Source organism: Tamandua tetradactyla, chromosome 24, assembly GCF_023851605.1.
Source record: "Tamandua tetradactyla isolate mTamTet1 chromosome 24, mTamTet1.pri, whole genome shotgun sequence".
Taxonomy (NCBI): Eukaryota; Metazoa; Chordata; class Mammalia; order Pilosa; family Myrmecophagidae; genus Tamandua; species Tamandua tetradactyla.
In genome coordinates this window covers 13,103,412-13,130,423 of record NC_135350.1, presented here as the reverse complement: position 1 = coordinate 13,130,423, position 27,012 = coordinate 13,103,412, and the positions used below count along the sequence as shown (strand labels likewise).

General features: G+C 36.7%; 2 protein-coding genes across 6 annotated transcripts in view; one reads left to right on the top strand and one right to left on the bottom strand.

Moving 5' to 3' along the window:
• The window catches only part of CFI (complement factor I), a 57,419-nt gene extending 56,330 nt beyond the window's left edge, over positions 1 to 1,089 (bottom strand). For both annotated transcript variants that reach the window (XM_077142554.1, XM_077142555.1), the window contains exon 1: positions 866 to 1,089. In XM_077142554.1, coding sequence (XP_076998669.1) covers positions 866 to 922 — 57 coding nt within the window. In that variant the 5' untranslated portion in view covers positions 923 to 1,089. The remainder of the gene's footprint in view (positions 1 to 865) is intronic.
• Positions 1,090 to 17,147: 16,058 nt separating this feature from the next.
• On the top strand, positions 17,148 to 25,420 carry GAR1 (GAR1 ribonucleoprotein). Of its 4 annotated transcripts, none has more exons than XM_077142556.1 (7): positions 17,148 to 17,350; positions 17,793 to 18,001; positions 19,510 to 19,664; positions 20,137 to 20,196; positions 22,080 to 22,221; positions 24,578 to 24,649; positions 25,107 to 25,420. In XM_077142556.1, exons 2-7 carry the CDS (start codon positions 17,803 to 17,805, stop codon positions 25,118 to 25,120), a joined length of 642 nt encoding a protein of 213 aa, XP_076998671.1. In that variant the 5' UTR covers positions 17,148 to 17,350; positions 17,793 to 17,802; the 3' UTR covers positions 25,121 to 25,420. The 4 variants fall into 4 exon arrangements, with proteins under 4 accessions (XP_076998671.1, XP_076998674.1, XP_076998672.1 ...); XM_077142559.1 differs by having other exon boundaries at positions 17,148 to 17,395; XM_077142557.1 differs by having other exon boundaries at positions 17,148 to 17,440.
• The last annotated feature ends 1,592 nt before the right edge of the window (positions 25,421 to 27,012 follow it).

Sequence of the window (27,012 nt, the reverse complement as noted above, 5' to 3'; positions counted from 1 at the left end):
AGCTCTTTGGCCACAAAAGTAGGCAATCAGCAGTAAGCATCCAAAAGGTCTTAGATATTTTTAATCCTAATAGATGACCTTCTAACCTGGAACATGAATCATTTCTGTTTTATCTGTCTCTGTTGCCCACAAAACCTCCACTTCAATCAAATGTACTTATTGATGTGAAGGAGCCTGGTGTTTTGTTGCCTTCCTGCTTATGCTGTACTTGCTGCTCTTCCTGGCTGGAGGGGCTGGAAAGCACTTTCTTTTTCTCCACTGATCAAGGGCGACCAGTGAATCCAGAATTAAAGTTCCAGCTCAAATCCCACTTGATTTACAAACTCTTTCTGACCTCTCAGCATGAAATGATTTGTCCTCTCTTTAAAGCCCTTTGGCACTTGATATTTTCAGCAATTAAATATGTAATGTCTCGCAACATTCTCCCTTTTTAAATGTTATTTACATCTTGCTTATTATCTCGTCACTGGCATATTTTTTGTCACCTATGTACAATAATTCTAAATAGCAACTGAAGGAAGAGATCAGTCTTACTATTTGCATAGCACTATACCTTGCACATAGTAGGAACTTGATAAATCCTTACTGATTTGATTTCTGTAAATTATAGATCTGTGCTAGTAAAATTCTTGTTGGTTCAATGTCAATGCACAGATATAAGCATATCAAAGGAGCTATTTTCTTGAAACTCTTGTTGAGATAACGTAAAATCTTTGTTACCAACTATATAGTTGCCACTGTTGGCGAATGAACCGTGTAGTATTTACGTTATCATTGTATCTTTTTTTGTTTTTTCGATGTTTTATATTTTCTAACATTTTAAATATCTACTGACAATAGTCTGCATAAAGACTGAATCACTTACCTTACAGACACTTGAGTAGAAGCACAAAAATAACAGAACAATATTAACAAGCTTCATGTTGGAGACGGGACTCGTGTCTCTGCCTGGGACTCCGACCCACCTCAGATATTCTTTCACAATTAATTTTTAACCTCTGAAAAAATATTTAAAAGCTGGTATCCCTCTAAAAAGCTTTGCACTTTTGAACCCTTATAGACTTTGGCTAAAATTCAAAACCTTTTACCGTAACTGAAACTAAAAATGATCTTCCCAGTAAATAGCTGAGGGAAGCAACCAATGGGGACCGTGCTTCCTCCAATGGCACCTGATTTTCCCCACCTTGTTATCGAACAATGCTGCAATTATGTTCCAGTGAAAGCAGAAATTACACTGGAAGTGAATGTGTTATATTTCTTGGTGAAATAAAATATATATTTTAAAATTAAGATTGAAGATCAGGGACAAAGATGCCTGGGTTAGGTACACATGAGTGAGTGGCTGTGTGGAAGTGAGCACAGTGTAAGAAGAGGCATGAAAGTAGGTAGGTATATAGACGTGAACACAAAATAGAAAGATCTTCGTGTCCACCAGAGAATACCCATGGAAAAAGCATTAAACAACAAAGGCAAAATGACTCCAGCAATTAACATCAGACAGCCTCTATCACTGACCATCCCAGTGCTGGCAAGATATGAACATGAACAAATAGTCTCTTATCTATTAACATTGGTCTTTCTTTTTTTTTTTTTTTTTTTTTTTAAAGGAAAGACAGAGAGAAGGAAGGAAGGAAGAAAGGGAAACATTTTTAAACATTTTCTTGTTTTATTGTATTCTGTTTCTCCGTTTTTGTTACATGGGCTGGGGCCGGGAATCGAACCGAGGTCCTCCGGCATAGCAGGCAAGCACTTTGCCCGCTGAGCCACCGCGGCCCGCCCAACATTGGTCTTTCTTAACAAGTAATGAGATAATTGCATTTAAAATATTGTGCTTTGTATTGTAGTATCCATCTAGCATTTCTCCTGAGGCACAGTAAATAAGAGTTTGAGTATAAAACTGAATAAATGGAATAAATCTGTAAAAAAAAAATTAAGATTGAAGACTAAGAGAAGCGGTAAGATGGAAAAAGTACATCTTATTATTGAAGGCTATACTAAAAAACTAAAATACTCCAAAAAATAGCTCCTGTACCATGTATTGGTTATGCTGTGATCAAATTATATCTTCTGAGCACAGAAAACCTTTTGAGATAAGTTTTATTGCTCTAGTACCAACTATAGTGCAGGACTCATTTGTATATGTATTTGGAAAAGCTAGTTACCAAATTTGTGACAGAAGCAATGTTGTCACAGTTTGGGTTCTCTTGAAGGAGATACGAGACAGTGCTTATTATGGATAAGATGTTTATTAAAGATGTTTCCTCGGGATCAATACCTCCAAAAGGAAAGGGGAGGAAGCAGGAGTGAGCAGAGGGAGAAAGGCTAGAGAAAGCTGTGGCTGACCCTGTAGGTCTGTGTATTCCAGGTCTGCGTATTTTTCCTACTGGAAATACAGCACTATATGAAGTTTCTATATATGTACTGTTTTCTGGACAACAGCACCCCATCTTTGCAAGGCATTGCCTTTAACTAGCACTTCTACATCCAACAGGCTATCCCAATGCTCTAGCAGGCTGTCAGCTTGCTGTATGTGAAATGTGTAGTGGATCCTCCTTAGCTGCAATGCCGGTTCCCTGGTCTGGCAGGATGGTATGTGGGATCCCCCGCTGGAGGATTAAGTACTCTGTAATCATTTGGATCATGGTGCCACCTGAGGCCACACCGGCAGGAAAGGACACATATACCTGGATATATTGTATTCCTGTGAGAATATCCACTGGCCTTTCTAAGATTGAAGGGACCAAATGTAGTCAACTAGCCACCAAGTTGGCCTCCTTGATGAACTGTACCCTGCTGGGGGCTCAGCATAGCATTATCTGTCAGGATAAGGCTTGGAGGTCCATGCTATAGGTCTCATGTGTGGCCTCCATCTCTGTTACCATGACCACTTCATTCTTGTGCCCACTGTGCCGGCCCTGGCACAGGGACTGAACCAGACTGGCTGATATCAACTGTCTGCATTGTTTTCTTGATTATTTAGTGCTTTTTCATTACACGTAAAAGGGCAAGCTATAATCGTTACAATCCATATATTTAGGAACTCTGTGTTTTATGCATAACTTCTCTGTAAACCTACAACTTCTCTAAAAAAAATAAAAATTAATAATTAAAAAAATAAATAATAAAATCAATGTGCAAAAATCAGTAACGTTTCTTTTTTCTTTTTTTTTTTTTTTAACATGGGCAGGCACCAGGAATCGAACCTGGGTCCTCTGGCATGGCAGGCAAGCGTTCTTGCCTGCTGAGCCACCATGGCCAGCCCCAGTAACGTTTCTATACACAAGCAATGACCTAACTGAGAAGTAAGTTAAGGAAAAAATACCATTTAAAATAGCAACTAAAAGAATCAAGTGCCTGGGAATGAATTTAACTGGAATGTAAATGACTTCTACACAGAAAACTACATAACATTGCTAAAAGAAATCAGAGAAGATCTAAATAGGTGGAAAGACATTTCCTGCTCATGGATAGGAAGGTTGAATATAGTTAAGATGTCAATTTTACCCAGAGTGATCTACAGATTCAAAGCAGTACCAATCAAAATTCCAACAACCTACTTTGAAGCCTTGGAAAAGCTAGTTACCAAATTCATCTGGAAGGGAAAGAGATCCCAAATAGCTAAAGCATCCTAAAAAAGAAGAATGAAGTGGGAGGATTATTACTTCCATATTTTAAAACTTATAAAGCCACAGCAGATAAAACAACATGGTTCTGGCACAAAGACAGAAGTATTGACCAATAGAATCGAATCAAGAGTGCAGAAATATACCACCAAATCTATGATCAACTGATTTTGACAATCCTCTGAACTGGGAAAAAATAGTTTTTTCAATAAATGGGCATGGGAGAACTGGATATCAATAGCCAAAAGAATGAAAGAGGACCTTATCTTATATCCTATACAAAAATTAACTCAAAGTTGATAAAACACCTAAACATAAGAACTAGTACCATAAAGCTTCTAGAAGAAAATGTAGGGCAACATTTTCAAGACCTACTATTAGGAGGTAGCTTCCTAAACTTTACACCCAAAGCACAAGCAACAAAAGAAAAAATAGATAAATGGGAACTTCTCAAAATCAAATGCTTCTATACCTCAAAAGACTTTGTTAAAAGGCAGCCAAGCCAATGGGAGAAAATATTTGGTAATCACACCTTAAACAAAGATTTGATCTTCTGTATACATAAAGAAATCATACAACTCAACAACAAAAGAACAAACAATCCAATTATAAAATGAGCTAAAGATATGAATAGGCATTTTTCTGAAGAGCAAATACAGATGACCCAAAAGCACAGGAAGAAATGCTCATTTTCATTAGCTATAAGAGAAATGCAGATCAAGACTACAATGAGATACCACCTCACACCTATAAGAATGGGTGCTATTAAACAAACAGGAAAGTACAAATGTTGTAGAGGATGAGGAGAAACTGGGACACTTATATGCACCGCTGGTGGGAATGTATAACAGGACAGCTGCTATGGAAGACAGTTTGGCGGTTCCTTAGGAAATTAAATATCGAGTTGCCTTATGGCCCGGCAATAGCAGTACTTGGTATATACCCAAAAGAGCTGAAAACAGTGACACAAACAGACATTTACACACCGATGTTCATAGCAGCATTATTCACAATCGTCGGAAGATGGAAACAATCCAAATGCCCATCAACAGATGAGTGATGAGTGGATTAACAAAATGTGGTATATATATATGATGGAATATTATGCAGCAGTAAGATGAAATGACATCCTGCACAACATGACTAGATGGATAAGCCTTGAGGACGTAATGTTGAGTGAAATAAGCCCCATACAAAAAGGTAGATACTGCATGACTCCACATTTCTGACCATGGTAAAGGTAAAATTGGAGGCTTATAATATAGATTATAGGGGACTTAGAGATACATAGATGCTAGAAATCGGTGAACGGTAAGCTGAGGTTGAATTCAAAAGTAAGGGAATAGATTGAAGTGAAAGCAGTCCACTATGGGTCTATAAGTAATATTACCATATTGAAGGTGAACATGATTGAAGGGGTTGTAGAGACCTATGTGTCCCACTGATTAACACTAGAAATATAAATTAGTTCTTGCATAAACAAACCAACAAAAGGGGTATCAGCCATAATTACAAGGAGTCTTGAATAAGGAGTGAGATCATATTGGTTTGTATGTACACGTTAGTGTGATGCCCCGATACATCCCAGAGCAATCTGGGCAGAAGATTAAAAAGCATTTACAAAGTAACCTTGAGGAACTGGGGAAAAAAGTGGAAATATTAAACTTCTCCACCAGGGGAAGACCTGATACTCCTACAAGAAAACTCCTACTGCAAATTTAATGGGCCAGGCTTTTGATCTTGGAGCTTGCCCTTTTCCTGCAAAGGGGAAGCTAAGTTTACTTATAATTATGCTTAAGAGTCACCCCCAGAGAATCTCTTTCGTTGCTCAAATGTGGCCTCTCTCTCTGTAAGCAAACTCTGCAGGTGAACCCCTCCCCTCCCCTCTATATGAGATACAACTACCAGGGGTGTAAATCTCCTTGGCAACATGGGAGTGAGAAAGCCTTTTTGACCAAAATTGGGAAGAGAAATGAAACAAAGTTTCTGCTGCTGAAAGATCTCAAATGGAGTTTAGAAGGCATTCTGGAGGTTATTCTCATGCATTATATAGATATCCCTTTTCAGTTTTTGGTGTATTGGAGTAGCTAGAGGCGAATACCTGAAACTGTTGAACTGTAATCCAATAGCCTTGATTCTTAAAGATGATTGTATAACTATAGAGCTTTTAAGGTGTGACAGTGTGATGGTGAAAACCTCACCACTGAACTCCTTTTATCCAGCATAAGGACAGATGAGCAAGAAAGAAAAAGACAAAGAATAAATAAAATAATGGATGTGTGGGTGGGGGGAGGATGAGATGCTTTGGGTGTTCTTTTTACTTTCATTTTTATTTTTATTTTCTTTTAAAAAAAAATGTACAAAGCCCCTATTTGGAACGATGGAAATGTTTTGAAAATAGATGGTGGTGATGGTAGCATGACATTGTGAACATAACTAACAGCACTTAAATATATTTATCTGAATGTGGTTAAAAGGTGAAATGTTTTATTGTACGTATGGTAATAGTAAAACATTTCTTAAAAATGCATGAAACTGTACTATATAAACAGTGACTCCTAAGTTAAACCATGGACTATAGTTGATAGTACAATTACAAAAATGCGTATTCACAAATTGTAACAAATGTAACATATCAATGTAAGGTATTAATAATAGGGTGGTGTTCTATTTGCTAGCTGCTGGAATGCAATAAACCAGAAATGAAATGGCTTTTAAAAAGGAGAATTCAATAATTTGCAAGTTAACAGTTTTCAGGCTGTGGAAATGTCCCATTTGGAGCAAGTCTATAGAAATGTCCAATCTAAGGCATCCAGGGAAAGATACCTTGATTCAAGAAGGCCAAGCTCCTGGGGAGGTGTTTTTCTTCTTCATCTCCAAAAGTCACTGGCTGGTGGACTCTCTGCTTCGTGGTTCTGCGGCATTCTGTTATCCCTCTCTGATCTCTCCGAATCTCATGGTTTTCTCTCTTGTCCTCTAGCTTTTTCCAAAGTGCTTCTTCTTTTAAAGGACTCCAGTAAAACCAATCAAGACCAACCTGTAATGGGTGGAGACACGTCTCGACGTATCAAGTTTAACACTCACACTGATTGAATCACTTCTCCATGGAGATAAGCTAATTAAGTTTCCAACATGCAATACTGAATAGGGATTAGAAGAAATGGCTTTCTTTACAAAATGGGATTAAGATTAAAATGTGGCTTTTCTAGGGTACATACATCCTTTCAAACCAGCACAGGCGGTATATGGGAATCCTGTATTTCATGTATGATTTTTCAGTAAACCCACAATTTCTCTAATAAAAATAATAAATAAATAAATAAACTTTAAGGTAATTAAATTAACAATAATAAAATTCTCTGGAGTTTTGTGAAAAAAAGGAGAAAAAGAAGAAAACGATAAACTAAACTTAAGCCTTCACAGCCTCGTATCCCTCCTCCCTTCTGCTCAATCATTCCAAGTGGATCTGCATAATCAGAACCTAAAACCAGAATGGATAATAAAAGAAAAAGACAAATCTCACTAGTGTGTATAGTTGCAAAAATTATAAATAAAATATTAACAAAATTAAACAGTATTCAGTAGTCTTACTGTTAGCAATAACATTGACATTGTTATTTGAAAAGTTGAAAGCATTATATATATATATATATATATATATATATATATATATATATATATTGGCTAAAGCAAATAAGTAATTATGTTAATATGATAAGAATATCAAGTTAAGATGAAAGAGATAACAAGTGTAAATTCAAAGAGGCAAAAACCCTGTAATCTCTTAAATTTGAATTGGAAACACCAGAATGCACCATGATATTTTTTCTTCCTAAATATATATACCTTACAGTTGTGTCTGATGATGAGCCCTCGAAATCTTGATAGCTTAGAGGCAATGAGCACCCATTAGTGCCCAGGTTGTAGTCTCTAGACATCATTTCCCACTAAAAGATACCAGGACTTTTTTGAGAAATGGCTGAGTTCATTCTAGGGAAATGCACAAGATAGAAACTACTATATAGGAAGTAGCAAAGGCTACTGAGTTGGCATTAAAAGGCATAAGGACCAAATTGAAGGGGTTCCAACCAGCTAAAGATGGAACAGTTTAAACATCAAAAAGAACAATGATAACAAAGGATTAAAATCAATATGTAAAAATTTATGAGTTATAAGATGTTACTTAAGAAAACACTCACTGGTTGCTTTTGGAGGTTGCTAGGGCATGGATTCCTTATTCTGACAATTGGTAAGAGAAAAAAATCAAGTATTTGACCTACTTTTCCTATATGAATTTTAGATAAGAGCAACCAAATAGTAGATGAAGGAAAGCTCTTTATTCTGGCTAACACAGAAGGAATGACAGAGTAAGCATATCACAATTTTGCAACCCTTTATAAACTAATAAATCTAGGCAATGATCACTAATAGCAGCTAAAGCCTGTAGGTGAAAAGCTGATGGGGAACTTTCTGATAGATGGATCAGGCTGATAATACTTATTTAACTGATCAATCTTAATATCATCAAAAGAGACAACCAGACATGCATGTCTCCTCATATGATACTCTAGGAAGTATTCTTGAAGAAAAAAAACCTGAACATAAGTCTCCATAGTTCATTGCCAGTTAATTATCAGGTTACAGGGAATATAGAGGATACAGGAACATGATTTATACCACCAAGAGAATGCAATCAATGAGGAAATGGAATAACTACTATGAAAAAAAAGGGAGGAGGAAACTGATATAGAATAAGGGAGACTTAAGAGATATAGTAATTGATATTGCTTTTACAGTGTGACCATGTGATTGTGAAAACCTTGTGATTGACACTCCCTTTACCCAGTGTATGGGCAGATGAGTAAGAAGATAAAGACAAATAGATAATGGGGGAGTGGATTTGGGGTATGGGATATTGTGGGTGTTTATTTTATTCTTTTTTTTTTTGAGTAATGAAAATGTTCTAAAATTGATTATGATGAATGTTCAACTATATGATTATACTATGAGCCATTGGTTGTATACTTTGAATGATTATATAGTATCCCAGTAAAATTGCATTAAAAAAAGAGGTATAGCAATTAAATGCACTTCATGGGCCATTTTTGGATCTTTATTTGAATAACTCAGCTATTAAAAGATATTTTGGAGATAACTTGGGAAAATTCTACATAGATTGGATATTAGCTGATGACTAAGCATATTATGTTTTAAAAAAACAGTCTCTCTGGGAGATTTATGGATAAAATATGTGGAGCTTAAAAACACTCTAGCCAAAAAAAATGAGAGGAGTAACATACTATGAGAATTTGGATGACAACAGAAATGTATTCTTTCAATGTTCTGGCAGCCAGAAGTCTGACATTAGTATCACCAGGCTGAAATCTAGGGTCAGCCAAGCTCCACTCCCTACAGAGACTCTAGAGAAGAATCAGTTCCTTGTCTGTTCCAGCTTTTGGTGGCTGCCAGCATTCCTTGGATTGTGGACATATCACTCCAATCTCTGCTTCTGTCTTCTCATCACTTTCTCCTCTGTGTGTGTATGTTGAATTTCTCTGTCATAAGGACACTGGCGATGGCATTTAGGATCTGTCCAGATAATTCATGTTAATCTCCTCATCTCAAAATCATTACTTTAGTCATATCTACAAAGACTCTGTATTATTTATAGGTTCCAGGGATTAGGGTTCGATATCCTTGGGGGGCATTATTTAACCTACTACAAGAAGATAGATGAAACAAAAGTAACAGAAACTGGTAATTGTTGAAGTTGAGTGACAGCTACATAGAGGTTCATTATACTGTTCTTTCAAGTTTTGCTTATGTTTGAAATTTTTCATAATGAAAAATTTGAAGCATCATGAGTTCACAAAAACTTTTCCAATTTACTGGCAACTTGGCTAAGTTAAAGTTTTTTCAACATAAAAATTTCAGTCCTTTTCCTCCCTTTTTTGAGATACCAGCTTCTCTTCCTTGTCATTTAAAATATGCTCTCACCAGGTATTTTAATAACATTTCCTAGCCTTTCAGTGATACAGTTGGACCTATGCCCTCTTAGATCTCAGAACCCATGATTAGGCTGCACTTATAATCCTTTCTCTTTTCTTCTTCTGTCTTTTTTATAGTCTTTTCATGTATTTGGTCATCATATTATAGCCATTTGTTGGCAGGCAGGATCTTCATAATTGGGCAGAAACTGAAACTATAGAAAAGAGTTCAGTTCAGTTTTAAAAATGTTTATTGGGTATCAGTTTTGTCCTAAACACTGTGCTAAGCGCCTGGAATATCAAAACAAATAATTTGTAATTCTTACTCTCCAGAATCTTAGTTTAGTGTTTCTCAATTGGGATTCTGCAGAAATCACTAGGGGTTCTATGAAAGGTTACTATTGTTCCAAAAGATAATGGGAAAAAAATTAAATTTTTTTAACACTCTTCTCCAATGTAATGCCAGCATGTGCAGGGACAAATAGTGATCAAGTAGTTCTATCAGCAATTCTGCTAGAGGTCCTTCACCCATAGGGCAAGCCACGACAGGATTAAGTTCATTTGATTGAGTCCATCTTAGTTTCTAATGCAAGATAGGGGAGGCTGTTGATAAATGGTGAATGCTGAATTGTACTGAGGAGAAGGAAGTAGGTTAATCCTTGTTCCTCCCAAGTGGACTATCATAAACAACTCTGCCTTCCCTAACTTATAGCCAACTGAGGGCAAACAAGCTCTCTTCATGTAAATGAAATCAAGAGGTAAATCGTAATGCTAAAGAAGAAATTCTTGTGTGCCTCACTGCTGCTTTGCTGATGTTGTAAACATGGAGCCTCTAGGTTAAAAGGAAGTTTATGAATTTTTTTTTGCCATTTTCTTTAGTTTGCTTGCTTTATACTTTATTAACGTCTATGCTTTACAAACATGACTTTGTCAAATAAGGTGATTTTTAAAAACCTATTTTATTGTATAACATAACATATATGCAAAGCAAAGAAAGAAAAAAAGTGATAGTTTTCAAAGCACTCTTCAACAAGTGGTTACAGGACAGATCCCAGAGTTTGTCATGGACTACCATACCATTATCTCAGATTTTTCCTTCTAGCTGCTCTAGAACATTGGAGGCTAGAAGGAATAAATATCTTTTTTATCATCACAATAAACTTTTTCTTTTTTGTTTGTGAAAAAATAACATATATACAAAAAAGCAGTACATTTCAAAGCACAGCGAAACAATTAGTTGTGTAACAGATTTCAGGCTTGGTATGGACTACAATTCCACAATTTTAGGTTTTTACTTCTAGCTGCTTTAAGATACTAGAGACTAAAAGAATTATCAATATAATGATTCAGCAATCATACTCATCTGTTAAACCCTACTTTGTCTGTATAACTCCACCATCACCTTTGATCTTTCTATCTCACTCGCAAGGAGTATTTGGGCTATAGCCATCCTAAAGTTTTCATGTTGGATGGGGCTGTCAATAATATGGGGTAGGGAGATGGAACTAGCTGATGTTCTGGAGAGGCTGGTCTCTCTAGGTTTCAGGACTTCTCTGGTCCAGGGCCCGTTTGGAGGTTGTAGGTTTCTAGAAAGTTACCCTAGTGCATGTAACCTTTGTAGAATCTTATATAATTGCCCTAGATGTTCTTTAGGATTTGCAGGAATGGCTTTGGTTGGGGTTTGGTAAGTTATGATAAGTAGCAATGTCTAACTGAAGCTTGCGAAAGAGTGACCTCCAGAATAGCCTCTCAACTCTTATTTGAACTCTCTCAGCCACTGATACCTTATTTGTTACACTTCCTTTCCCCCTTTTGGTCAGGATGGCATTGTTGATTCCACGGTGCCAGGGTCGGACATATCCCTAGGAGTCATCACCCATGCTACAAAGGAGAATTTCATCCCTGGATATCATGTCCCATATAAGGGAGAGGGCAATGATTTCACTTGCATAGTTGGGCTTGGAGGAGTGAGGCCACATCTGAGCAACGAAAGAGGTCCTCTGGAAGTAACTCTTAGGCATACCTATAGGTAGGCTAAATTTCTCTGCTACATATGTAAGTTTCACAAGAGCAAGCCTCAAGATCAAGGGCTTGATCTATTGTTTGGGTGTCCCTAACGTTTGACACAGTATCAGGGGTTTCCTCAGTGGTAAAGTTTAATAGTTTCATATTTTCCCCCCAGTCCTCATGGGACTTTGCCATTACTTTTTGATTATCTGCTTAATATATTCTAGGATGTATCCAGGCATTACATTAAGTTATACAGGAGTAAAGGCTCTCATTCTTATTGGGGCTCCCTGTGTTTCGATTGTTTAAATGAGCTATCCAGACAGGTTGAGTTAGATCGTGTGCTATAGAAAATTTAGGTTCTGGAAAAAATAAACCTTTCTTCTCTTGGTCTCAAAGTGTAGGTGAGGTTCTAAAATATAGTCTTCCTTACCTCTGTGTTCTGAATCACCTTAAACCCGACTTGACTGGCTTCATTCTTATCTCTAAATACCTGGTTATACATATATAAAACAGCCTCCCAAAATCCAGAAATAACAATCACCACTCCAGATTAAATGTGACTGCTCTAAGAACTCACAATCTAGGCCCCTGCTTTCTTATAGGCATTTTCTAAGAGACCATACAATAATTGATCTTTTGTTTCTGGCTTATTCTGCCTCACCCAATGTCCCACAGGTTCATTCAGAATGTTGCCTCACAACTTTGTTCCTTTTTGCAGCAGCATAATATTCGATCATATGTGCACATCATCGTTCACCACTCCACTTCTTATTAGTAAGTGTATCCTTCAGCCATCTGCATTCATTAGGCATCATGTATAATGCTAACAGGGTGATTTTTTGAAGATAAAATGATGAATCACAACTTACAAATGCAGCAATGGCTCCAGGAAAATTGAAAAGATACAAATGAAAATCACAGTAAAGGAATAGATTATTTTAAATGACCACAGGAATCTCAAAGTAGAATAAATAATTTGGTTTTAAAAAATGTCATATTCATTAAAAAAGATTCAGGAAGCAAGTTATTTAGTAGCAGAACTTAGTAACCAGGAAAGGAAAAAGGCTCACTGTTGGTGGAAACCTCGTACTTCCAACATGTAATATTATAGAGCAAAATGTTAGGACAAGGTGCCATATGAGAAACTGAAAAGGTTTTACTTTCAAGGTTTGATAAATTGATGAAACTGATGATGTCAGATGATGCTGAAGAGGTTTTGTGTAATAAACTGGAAAGCAACAGGCTTTTTATCCAGATGGATGAAGCAACAGATTTCAACTATGTCATGTGGTAGCATTTGCAAATTTTGTAACTTAGGGTGGTGAAACTGCAGAAAGTGATTTTTGCAAAGGGCTTCCCCCAAAAAGCAAAGGCCAAGACATATTTAATGTTTGTCTTGGAGGAAATGTGTTGACATCTTCACTGATGGTGCCCCATCAATGACCGGCTCCCCTGGATGTTTCACCTCTTGTAAAAAAAAAAAAGAAAACTCTGATGTAATCACAATACACTGCTTTCTTCAGAGAGGTGTTGGTTTCAGAAACTTCTGGAAATGACTTGAAAAAGGTTCAAGGTGAAGTTATAAAATGGCTAAGTTTATAAAAAACCAGTTGGTTCAAGAATATTTATAAAGCTGTATGAAATATGGACAAAAACCATGCAAATCTACATTAATAAATTTTACGGTTTAGCAGATCATTCATCCTGGGAAAAATCAGCTGCCACAATATGAGGACACTTAAGCCTCCTATAAAAAGGTCCATGCTGCAAAGAACTGAGGTCTCCTATGAAGGGACAGCATCAACTTTCTAGGTATCGAAGTGAGCCACCTCAGAAATAGATTCTTCAAACCCAGTTAGTCCTTCAGATGAGTACAGACTCAGGTGACAGATATCACTAGGGATTCTGAGAAAGATTACTACTGTTCCAAAAGACACTGGAAAAAATTTTAAAATTTTTTAACATCCTTCTCCAATGATGTTGCAACCTCTTGAGAGAGCTTAAGTCAGACCCAGCTAAGCTGCTCCTAAATTTCTGATCCACAGAAACTGTAAGAGATAATATTTATTATTTTAACCCAATATGGTTTGGGGTAGAAATTGATCTAGATTTAGTTCTTAGCAAGGTGTCTGAGCTCAAAGGTAAACTGTAAGAGTACATTCAAGAAAACAGTAGGCCAGATTTTGTCAAGTACTTTGATGCTGAAGAAAAACTGCAGAAACTGGCTTACAGTCCTGGAGAAAATGTTTTGACTCCAAGTTACAGGATTCTTGGATTTAAATGGAAATAGAATCTTTGGAAAAATCATAATGCAAAAAGAAAATATCAAAATGTTTCCGCTGCTGCTTGAGCTTGACAGTGAAAGTGAATCAAGTCTCAAATCTTACTGAAAACCACTTAGGGGAACTGTAGAACAAAACTGAACAGTTATTTTCTTTCCCTTTCAATACAAGAGAATGACTGGTTGAAGTTCCCTTTCCCTGAATCTTCTTAGTCTGAGAACCTGACTTTGGGAGAACAGGAAGAACTTCGTGAGCTGTATTTTGATTGTAAACACAAGAAGAAATTCGAAAAATTCTGGATTTTTATGAAAGAATGGCATCCTGAGACATTCACAGAAAAGCATTTTACTGCACTTTGAACTTCTCATACGAATGAGCAAACTTTTTCTTTTCTAAAGAACATTAAGAGTAAAGACACAAATGATCTCTTTTTAGTTGAAAACGAAACCTAGTATGATGTTTTTTGATGTAATTTATTATTCCACATATATTTTCACATTGTAAACAACATTAATTTAAATCAATTTATAACCTTTATTTTATATCTACTAAACCTACCTCTAAAAATATTAAATTCCAGTTTGGCTTGAGCCAGCTATTTAACAGAAATTTACTATTTTTGTCATATAAAATTTTATAGTTTATGAAAAGAAAGATTAATTTCAAGGAAGGTACACCAAGCTTAACTTGTATTTTATTTTTCAAGAAAGTTTGGCCAAAAAGTCATTTTTAGTTTCGATAAGGGTGATAAACTACCTCTGCACACACCATATACCACGTACTGTACCTCATGAAATTTGTGATAAGAATTTATGCCTGCTTGGAGAAGATCAAAAAGCTATGAGGTTTTTTTTTTTAAGAGAAACTAACGTTTCCTCTCCCACGTAATTTGCATGGAAGTTGATATACTTTGTAGAGTGGAGGAACTACACAGATTATGCTAATTAGATGGACAAGTACAGATTCACTGAGAAACATCATTTTCTACTCAGAAAGGCCTTGACAATTATTCTCGGGTCATTGTGTCTACAACTCACTGATTAAATGAACATACTGTGAGTTGCATATATAGATAATCATTTTTATGTAAGGGATTCTGAGACATGAAAATTATTTCTATGGTTCCTCCAAGGTAAAAAGACAGGAAAAGGCTGGTCTAGTGGGATGGGAATGGAGTTTTCCAGGTAGACAGAAGTGCTTAAGAAAGGCAGAACAAAAGAAAAAAGCTTGTACACTCTCTGGTAATGATGCTGTCCTGGTGGGACAGATGGATGGTGCGCACAGAACAGAAGGGAAATACAACTAATTGTGTAGAAGGATTGACTGAAGAATAGATTTTACATTAGACTTACTGCTAAAGGAAATGGGGAGCTATTTTGAGTCCTGAACATAGGAATTACATGATGAAACTGTTTTAAGAGGTTTAGTATATAATCATATGCAGTACAAGTGAGAAGAGGAGGACTCTAGCTTGGAGAATAGTTTGAGGCAACAAATGCTCAAAATATGAGATAATACTGTGGTTCACTGTTACTATTTCTGGAACTTTAAATTCTTGTAGATTATATTGGGTGATCTAAGGTAGGAATAACAGAAGGAAGTTTGGCAGTGACAACAGAAAACCTGAAATAGTTGATGTTGGTACAAAGCTACCTTAGAAGGAATTAACAGTAATAGAAGACTTTTGATAAAAGAGACTGCCACTAAGACTGGGAGGAGATAATGGATAATGACAACAGGGATGGAAGGAGAGCATCCAGGAGTTTGATTTCAAAGATTTAGAAATGAAAAGTTTCATGCAACCATAAGGACAAACAGGAAACTGAAAAGATGAACAATCTGGAAGGAGGAAAAGGGGGTGAAAGGGAGGGGAAGTGCCAGAGAAGGACTGGTAACCATGAGACACTAAGACCCCAGGACTCAGGAACCAAGGTTCTGGTTTGTCCCTCTGGGGAGAAATTAACTGAGGAAAGGACTTCACTTTTCTGAATGTCAGTTCCTTTCTTGTAAAGTAAGGGGCTAGGCATCAGATGATCTTAAAATTTCACAAAAGTTCAATAGTTTCATAGTATTGAGAAGAGACACCAAATGGAGATAGAAACACTGAAATTAAATAACACAATCAAGGCAAAACAGCAGGACAGCTATGAATAATTCTACTTCCATAAGAAAAACAAAATTTAAAGTATGCTTATAAAATTTGAACTTAAACTACATTTATCAAATCCATTTAATATAAAGCTAGCATTGTTAGGTACTCCCTCAAGGATCTCTGCTTTAGTGCAGAAGACATAACTGATTCTTGACAACTCCTGAGCAGAATTTATAAAGTTCCTTCACATCTCATTTAAGCTTTCAATAACCATTTGAAAGAGGTACCAATCTCCACCCCCGTTTAAAGAAAGGTCTCAGAGGGTTCGAATATAAGAAGGCATCAATCAAATTTTAAAAATAGTTCACCAGGCGGGCCACCTTGGCTCAGCAGGCACAGTTCTCGTCTGCCACGCCGGAGACCCAGGTTCGATTTCTGGTGTCTGCCCATGCAAAAAAAAAAAACAACTATAAAAAAGAAATTAAAAAAAATTAAAAATAGGTCACTAACTTTCTCTGAGAGAGACGTTTTTAGTGGAGGTGGAAAAGATGAAGCCAGATATTAAAGGCTTAAAGACGGACGGGACAGAAGGGATGCCAGTACATGCTTGATGCACATCCTGACACCTAGAAGGCTCTCAAAACGTACTCGACGATCTGGTACAAAATATAGAAATGTAGTCTGCCTATCAGATGACACGCAAACATACTCGCGCGCGCACACACGTTTTCATTTAATTAATGAAACCACAGGACAAAAGTACAGGAACAGTTCTGCCTACAATCACGCATGGTGCAAACCTGCGTGAGAAGAAACAAGTAACTTGAAAGAACGCAGAAAAGCTGGTCCATTGGCTATACTGGGTCCGACGCGGCCAGATCTACCTCTGGACAGAACAGGATTACACTTCCCCAGAACTGTGGCGGCATAGTTGCTGGAGTTGGCAAAGAAGAGATAAGCAAGGTTAGGGATTAGTCTACAGTCTGAGAAGCGATAGCACGCAACCAGCCCAAACCGACCATCGGGCTACTGCGCCCGAGAGAGGAACACACCTGCTGCGGGAGACAGATCCCTAACACCACTCGTCTCCAAGGGCAACAAAGCAGCGGTTCTTCCGGTAAGGCCAAGACGGAAAGGACGTTGCCATGTACGTCACTTCCTCTACTCTGGGCTAGGCAAGTTTACCTCACTGTCGTAAACTAGTCGTGGACGTTTGAAATCATTGCTACTTTTCTGGTGATGAAGGCTGTTTTGGAGCGGTGACAGCGTCACTATTCCCACCGGCGACTGGCTCCTTTTGGAAGACCAGTTACCGAGTTTCCGGTTGTTTATCCGCTCCCTCTAAACCCTTCGCCGGTACGGTGGCCGAGGAGATTCTTGGGTGGCGGAAGTACCAGACGGGTGGGTGTGTGTGTACGGTCGGTGCCAGAGGTGCACGTGGCGTGGGTGAGTGGCCCCTAGAAGCCAAAGATCTGAGAATGCTGGACGCGGGACCCACCTGCGGGAGGGAGGGGGAAGGACGGGAAGGCGGCCTGCAGACCTTGCTGCCTGCTGGGGGAAGAGGTGCTGACCTGCAGGCAACGAGGCTGGTAAGCTGTCGGCGCTTATAGGGCCCTGGAAAGGGGTTGTTCTTCAGCCCTTGGTTTCCTCACAGGCGGTCTGGCCTGTAAAGGAGGTGGCAGGACTGCTATTATTATTACTATGATTTCTCCTCCTTTATGATGTCCTGACCCAGGGTAGTTAGTGGCGTATTCAGAGACCACAGCAACCAGAAGGCATGGACCATGTTTCTTACCAGGTGGGAGAGCATGTCTTTTCGAGGAGGAGGTCGCGGAGGCTTTAATCGAGGTGGTGGCTTCAGTCGTGGCGGTGGCAGCAACAATCACTTCCGAGGTGGAGGCGGCGGCAATTTCAGAGGCGGCGGCGGCAGAGGAGGATTTGGACGAGGGGGTGGTCGCGGAGGCTTTAACCGAGGCCAAGACCAAGGACCTCCAGAACGTGTAGTTTGTATGTCGGCTTCAAAACTTGGCCTACTTGGGGGTTGTGGGTTTGTGTTGTTATTGAACAAGTTTGACTCCGTATCAAGTGTAGCTCTTATAGGGAGATTACAGCTTCATTGGGGAGGCAGTCTGTTAGTGGAGAATGTTGTAAACTGACTTACAGTCGTGCTGTAGCATTTAAGGGTGAGGTCAAGAAGGATGAAGGATTTCGCAGTGCCTTATAGAAGAGGTGGAACTTGAGCTCGGACTCAAAGAAAGAGTTTAACAGCTATAAATTGGTACTGTTGCGTACTTATCTTTGTTTCCTCCGTTTTACAGTTAAGAAAACTAAGCTTCTTTGCTAGGATTATATGGTTAGTGGTTATGTAATTAGTGAATGAAGTATGTGAGATGCAAAGCAAGTTTTCTGATTGCAATTACTACTTTGCTTTCAATTACTACTCATGAGTAAGAGAAACAAGAAAAAAAGTTTGCTTGGAAAGGAAACTGCAGGAGAGGAAGTTAAGAACAAAGACCTAATTAGTTTTGGAGTAATCAATGATATGAAATGAAAACATAGAATTTGGTGGGATGAATCAGAGGTTTGAGTGAAGTATAACACAAACTTACCATTCTCTTCTCTTATCAAAGAAGATAGAGTTTGTTTAACAGAAAATGTATGTGGGTTTTATCAGTATGCAGGATGTCTCCAAGAGGGGAATTGCTAGTCAAAGGTCCTAGCCCAGAAACAATCCATGCATGAAGCACTGAGAGCCTGATTTAGGATGGTGGAAGTTAGGGTGGGGGTGGGAAGGCTTGGATGGCATAGAGATTTCAAAAGAAACAAAATTAGAACTTGGCGAATACAGCTATACTGGGAATAAAAGGTTCTGGGTTTTGAGCTTGGATGGTTAGCATAGAGAGCTGTTCTGCAGGTATGTGATTTCAGTGTAAGTATTTCAGAATATTTCAGTGTAAGCTGACAATCAGTTAGAAATAACTTCCAAACTTCGAAATTATTTCGAGATTCCAAACTTCCCAGAAAAAAGATTGAAAAGTCATTTATGAAGAGGTAATAGGTAAGAGAGAATAGTTTAAGTTCTGAGGAGGAGAAAAAGACAAGAAGAAGAAAGACTGATTCACAATTAGGGATTGGGGAAAAGGAAGAGGACCCAGGAGAATGATGCATAATGTTTAATCAATCCATAATTATGGTAATGGTAAATATATGGTTAGAATAAAATACTGTTATGGGTTGAGTGGTCTCAATATTAGCTGTAGATATCTTTATTAGTACTATATTAAAGATGAGGACACTGAAGAAGAGAGAGGCTAAGTAAGCTAGTATGTTGTAGAGTTGGCATACTAGCCCAGGAAGTGCGCTCCCAGAATCCACATTAATGACCATGCTGTACTGCCTCAGGAAAAAACAGATATGGTTAAATCTTAGGAAGCCATGAAGAAAGCATCCAGAAGAGGTTGATCAGTTTTGTTTGAAATAGTTTTGTATTTTAACATTTTCTTGTCCTATATTAGTATTAGGAGAGTTCCTTCATCCCTGTGAAGATGATATAGTTTGTAAATGTATCACAGATGAAAATAAGGTGCCTTATTTCAATGCTCCAGTATACTTAGAAAACAAAGAACAAATTGGAAAAGTGGATGAAATATTTGGACAACTTAGAGATTTTGTATCCTTTTTAATTGGAAGACCTAGTAATTTCATTCAGAGGTTACTATTTGCTCTTTCTCAGGTAATTAAGTGTTGATTAAATTAAATTTGCTGATTTATTGAATTGGACAGTGTTGCTACAGATTGGAACATAAAGGAGAATCAAGAGGGGAGAATGTATTCATTGATATATATTGAAAAGATGATCCGTAGAAAGGGCTGACTTATTAATTTGGGAAAGTTCTAGAAATTATTGCCATTGGGATATGTGCTATAGGATTAAGGGTTTGCTTTGGGTATGGTGGTGCCTCTGAAATAGTATGGTAGAATTGAAGTTTATTTTTGAAGCACTCATTTTCTCTTGGTTCTGCAGTGCATTTTTTACCTGTTCCATATATTGTAACCGTATCATTAAAATTACACATGCATTCAAAATGTTCAGTACTTTCTTTGTTCTTAATTGCTTACTTTTTCCTTAATAAAATTAATAGTATTTTTCAGTTAAATTGTCAGAAAACATGAAGGCATCTTCCTTTAAAAAACTACAGAAGGTAAGTCAAGTTTATGATACTGGGTCCTTTATTTTGTAAGTGAATGATCAACCTTAAGATAGTCCTGCTTGGGGCATTTGAAACTCCCCCAATTTAAATGCATCATTAGTGAATCTTTTGAACTGTTCCATACTTCAAACATTGAACTTACTGATTTTTAAAAGTAATTTTTTTGATACAGCCTTCCAGAAAGTATTCGTTGCTCATATTAGCTAATTCTATAACTTTTAGATATGTTTTTTAAATTTATATACAACTTTTTTAAAAAGCTTGTATGACCAGGCATCATTCTAAGTAAAATGTTAAAAGAAGGTAGATATTGTATAATGCCACAAGTAGTTCAATAAAATTATATGTGCTATGAAGGAAAAAATACAGGTTACTGTGAGAATGTTTGCATTTCCCTGGGAAACCAAGTTAAAAGCTGAGACCTGAAAGTTGGCAAGGAGAGCTTTCCAAACCTGGTTGCAAATCAGAATTATCTGGGGAAGCTTTTATAAATATGTATTTCTAGGTCTTACCCTTAGAAATTTGACCCACTAGGCCTTCAGTAGGGTCCAGGATTCAGTTTTAAAAAGGAAATCTCCTAGATGATTTTGATGTAAAGTTAGTTAAGCATTTGGGAACCCTTGAACTTGTCAGAGAGGAGCAGGAAGAGCATTCTAAGTAAAGAAAACAGTATGTGCAAAGTCTCTGAGGCAGGAGGCAACTTGATGAATCTGAAAGAAGGCAGAGGTTTAGCTTGGGCATAGGACATGTAACAGGGGTAGGGAAAGTTGTGCATTAAGACTGGAAGGGTAGGTAGGTAGGGGCTAGATCAAGTAAAACCTTTAGGTCATGGGATAATTTTGATTTTGTTTTGTTTTTGAATGACAGGTGTAAATACATTACATTTATACTTTAAAATAACATGATAGTGGAAGGGGACTCCAGGCATGTGCCAACACTGTATGTGAAGGGGCCAGGTGGGAGGCTTAGTAATCTTCCCAGAAGAGATGATGATATTTTAGATTTGGGTAATAACAGTGGAAGGAGAAGAGTGGATGGTTTATAAGTGCTAAATGAAGTTGAATTGATAGGACTTTGTAATTTACTAGTTAAGTGAAGTTGAAGAAGTAAAAAATAACATCAATTCTCATTTTGTGATTTTAGCTACTTTGTGGAGAAGAGGGGAATTGGGGGAATATAATGAGTTCAGTTTTGGACATAATGTGTTTGAGGTACTTGTGAAATATCCAGATGGGAAATTGTCAGTTTACACTCAGTAGATTAGACAGTCTAGGAAAAAATAGAACAAGAAGAAAAGAGCATCTGAGCAGTATACCTCCTTACCTCCTTACATTTTATTACCTTGAGAAATGTCTTTTTTTGCCTTCAGTATAGGGTGGGTTTAGTTTCCACATGTCCTCCATTACTTTGAATGTTCAGAAAATATTTATTGATTTGGTCCTTTATTAAAGTTGAAATGAATTGTATGTCAAAGTTTTATTTTTAATTTTAATGCTTTTTAATTGTTTGATTTTCTTGTGGCAATCCTGTTGTGTGAAAATGTAGTTAATTTTGGAAGTCATTCCCTAGTTCTAAAGAGAAAATGAGAGATTAAATTGGTCTTGGCTTTTATTTGTATGCATACAATGTTTATTGTGTGTCAAAGCTTAAGTGTTTTATCTATGTTACTCTTGATTCTCACAACAACTATGTGAGGTAGGTGTTTTATTATCTTCATTTTACAGGTAGGAAAGCTAAGGCAAGAAATGAAGTCCTTGTACACAGCTGCATAGTAACAAGTGGTAGAGTTGGGATTTGACTTGACTTTAGAGTCTAAGCTCCTAATGATCACACTGTGCTGTCCCCCAAGTCATCCTGCTTCTGTTTACTTCCAGTTTTATATAGACCCGTTTAAGCTGCTGCCACTGCAGAGATTTTTACCTCGACCTCCAGGTGAGAAAGGACCTCCAAGAGGCGGTGGCAGGGGAGGTCGTGGAGGAGGAAGAGGCGGAGGTGGCAGAGGTGGTGGCAGAGGTGGTAAGTTACTTGTTGAAGAACATTTCTAATGAAATTTCAGTGTCATAGTTAATTCATTTCTCTTACATTTTAGATTTAAGCAAGACTTGAGGGTGCAGTTTAATTTTGTACATAAGCAAAACTTCCTTACATTTATTTCTTTTTAGTAATGCTACGTTCATATCTTGGCAGATTGAATGCAGGAATAATAATAATGCTTAGTTTCATCAATTTATTTAAAAAGAAAAAGTGTTATCCATGTTTTATTGGGCTTATTTAAATAGAATGTAAGATTATCTTAACTGAGTTTCTGTTTCTTAATTATGTTACTGAGTGTTGATTCTTTTAATTTCCACATATATTCTTTTATATGAAGCAAAACTTGTGAGGTTTAGGTTGAGTTGGCAAGTTCTGGTAAGTGGCAATGTCTAACTGAAGCCTGCATAAGAGTAACCTTCAGAGTAGCCTCTCGACTCTATTTGAACTCTCTCAGCCACTGATACCTTATTTTTTGGTCAGGATGACAAGTTGATCCTACAACTACTTTAGCTTTTATTTATAGTAAATACTTTCTTTGAACTATTCAATTATAATTTATACTACCTTTTGATTTTTTAATTACTTTTAATAACATATCTCACATGATTCAAGTAAGGTTTTTGATCCTAAGAACAAGGGATGGCAGATATGGGTGGTTTTGCTCTGGGAATATGATAATAAATATTATGATCATGTTTAAGATTAATTTGAATTGCATATGGATCACAGCTGATCCTCATATGTTGATGACCTTGAAATTTTGAATTTTTCATAAGCATTTCACTATTTTACCACGTTTGGCTTCCTGTTTCTCAGTCTCCAATTTTATTTATTTTGAGAGCTGACTTTACAAGGAATACCTGAATTATAAACAGAGGAAAAGTAAAATACTTCTGAAATTCTGATATAAAACTCTGTTGTGAATGTTTTAAATGTTAAATGAGACTAAATGCAAAATGGAAATGAAAGGGTTTCCCTTCATCAGATTCTCAAAGGAGGCCTCTGCCCCCAAAAAAATTAAGAAAGGAATATATTTAGTTCTTTTATTTAAGAGATTATCTCCTAGCTAGCGACATCTATATAGAGAGTAAAATGATCATTAAACTGAGAGAAGCAAAGGTGAAAAGAGAGTTTACTTTTTTCTGATTCAGTAACAAAAGCTGTCTAAGCCCAATTTTCAAGTCCTCTCCCCTACCACTTTGGCTCTGCCCATCATCCTTTCAACCCTCACCACACCATTCACAGATCTTTGCATACCCAATGCTGCAGCCCCTCCTCACCCCAATCCTGCTTACCATCTGTTTGCTCTACCTGGTGAATGTGCCAATGTCTTGGGGGAAATACATGCATCAAAATCACAGCAGTGAATTTATTGGCAACAGTCCATGACATGAGAAGGTATGGGTTTACACCTGGGGTGTAATAAATGATTCTACAAAGGTTCCATACACTAGAATAACTTTAGAAACCTACAACCTTCAGATTGGTCCCTGGACCAGATAAGTCCTGAAATGCAGAGGGGCCAACTTCTCCAGAACATTAAATAGTTCCATCCCCCTATCCCATATTATCTCTTCCAACAAGAAGAATTTAGAATGGGCAGAGCTCAAAGACGCCTGAAGTGTGGGAGAAAGATCAGAGGTGTTGGTGGAGTTATACAGAGAAGGTAGGGTTTAACAAATGGTATGATTGCTAAATCATTATATTGATATTTCTTTTAGTCTCCAGTTTCTTAGAGCAGCTAGAAGTGAGAACCTAAAATTGTGGAATTGTAGCCCACACCACACTCTGAAATCTGTTCTACAACTAATTGTTGTGATGTGCTTTGAAATGTATTGCTTTTTTTGTATATGTTATTTTTCACCAAAGAGAAAAAAGAATTTCTTCTCACCTCCAGTGTCTTGGAGCAGCTAGAAGGAGAAATCTGAAATAGGGGAATGGTAGCCACAGCACTCTGAAATCTGTTCTGTAAATACTCTTTTAAGTGTACTTTGAAAAATCATTGTTTTTTCTTTCTTTTCTTTGAATATATGTTATATTTAACAATGAAAAAATGTTTTTTTTTTAAAGTTAAGGTACTTATACGCTTAGCAATAGCATTAAATTAAGTTTCAAAGTAAAGCAGAATACTTGTTTACAAAGTTGCAACCTGGGTTTTTAGCTTGTTGACCAATTGGAAAACTGCAGTTTCTTCATTTTTGTCTAAAAAAATTCTGTAGCATTAAATATTTGGAACTGTATTTCTTATTCTTTATAGTTGTCAGAGTTATATTGATCTTTGTAGCTTTATCAGAAAATGATAGGCTACAACTGATTAATAAATGCTTCCCCTTTTTAGGTGGCTTTAGAGGTGGAAGAGGAGGTGGAGGTGGAGGCTTCAGAGGAGGAAGAGGTGGTGGTGGTTTCAGAGGTGAGTGAAAAATGTCCTTAAATGATTGAATTTTTAGAACTGGTATTATCTACTTTTTTCTCTTTATTTGTGTTGTTTCTTTCTGCCAGCAGGTGTATAGAACACTGCTGTTCTTTGTTTTTGCCTAATGAATGGCATATTTTATATTATTCTCCCTTGCTTGACCTCTTTTTTTCCCATCTATTTCTAATTTACTTTGCTGTATTTATCTTATATTTTCAAAGCACCTTAATCTTTTGAAAAATAAAATATTAACATCTATCCATAGAATTGATAGTTTATAAACCCTCTTTCTGTTTATGTTTAATTTTATCACTACGTTTTGTATACCAGCTGATCGTTCTCAGAAATATCACTGAAAGAGTATTTGAATAATGTGAGATATGTTATTAAAAGTAATTAAAAAATAAAAAGGTAATATAAATTGTAATTGAATCTCTAACATTTTCTTAATCAGGGAGAGGACATTAAGCGTAGCAGTTGACAAAGAAGCTTCAGCAATTAACTTCTGCATGATCTACTTCTGTTATGGATCAGGAACTTGGTTATTAAAGCGAGCTTTGAAGAACTGGTCATTTTATGATATGGAACAGGAGCATCGGCATCATGCAAACATGAGTGCAGCAGAGTAGCCAAGTTTGCTCTGGAAGAGCATGAACTACGTCTTTTAATGTTTTCTACAATGTGTGGCATTCTGTGGATGCTTAATAAATGGACAGTACTTTTCATTTGAAGTGTATTTGGATTTTTCAAATAAAGTTTTTGTTTTTATTTAGAGTTGAGTTTATTAACCCTATCCTATTTTTGAAGTTAAAAGGAACAAATAAAACTTGAACCTGGTTGATTGCAGATAGAGAAAAGGATTTGTTTACCTTTACTGATCTTTTTAAATAGGCTGCTCCAACAGTATTTATGAATTAACATTGTTTATAAATTAACACCCTTTTCAGAATGTTTGCTTTTGTGTAATGCTATCAGCATCCTATATTGTGTTTTCCTTTTGTATGTTAGTATATAACTACTAAGACAAGCACTTTCTCTTATTGCTATTAATAATTGATTAGAAAGTTTTAGCATTTCTTATGAACTATTAAAAGTAGGAAGAGCTCTGATTAAGTGAGAATTAAAGTTCAAGAAAGTTTTGAAGAAATATTAAATTTAGTTTTTCTCATTCAACATAGATGGAATTTTGAAAGTTTTTACTGAATGCTTTTTTTTCCTCTTTAAGTGACTGAAAAGTTTAAGATGCTAATTCGCCATTAGTAAATATTTGCTTGCCTACTACATGTTCAGATTCCTGAGCATGGATGTTACGAATGGAATTAGTTTTGGCCACCATTGCTGGTGTAGTTCAGAGGTTAAAGAAATACCATGATACCAGGCTAGAGTAACATGATAGTGGATCTCTTACCATATTACAATTTTTTTTTCTCTTCCCATGTGTCAGCCCCCATGAAGAGTGTGTTTCTATTTTTGTTGGATTTTTTAGCATTCTCTATCCATTCTTGGTTAACTCTAGAATGCTAATTTGAGTAGCATAAGGTATTGCCCATCTGTTAGTATTTTAAAAGAAACAGAAAGATTCACAAAAGATTTCTTTTGTGAGTAATAGAATTGCAGCAAGATAAATAAATACATAGAATATAAATATATATGATGAATAAATATTTTGAAAATTGCTCTTTCACAGGAAGAAGTAAATTGTGCTTCTGCAGAGTTTAAGGAAGTATTTGTTTAAAATGGCCTTAGGGTGAGATTTTCAGTGAGGGTTAGGGACAGGATTTTACTCATGATTTGGAGAGGACATGAGTGAGCACCAGAGGAGCCAAGGCATTGTCCCAAGGACAAATAATAATCCAATATTTCTATACTGTTTTTCTGTGTGTAAACATTTTCTAAATATCTAACATAACAACGATGGAGTTCATGTATCAGTGGTTAGACAGATCACTAGGAGTTTCACCTTTTACCTTAGCTATATCTTGTGGTCATTGGCCATTTTTAAGCATTTATCTCTGTGTCTTACTTTTTCTGTGTTTCCTTCATGCCATTTAGTTTTAAGTGAAATTTCTGGGATGTGTTTAGTGTTAATGAATTTGGTACTAGGGTAACTTGTAAAGGAGATATGAGTATTCACTTTTTAAATCTTTTTCGTTAAGTGAATAACATGATTCCTTGCATCATATTATAAAGCACTTGCTACTAGAACAATCAAAAAGAGTTTGAGGGAATAAAAAGCATTAATATTTGCTGATAATTCCAGAAAAGAAGTCATTGAGGAAGGATATAGAATTAGGGAATCATGAGCAATATGAACATTAAAATATGTTTATATTTAGACTCTTAGTATTTCTAAACTTTAT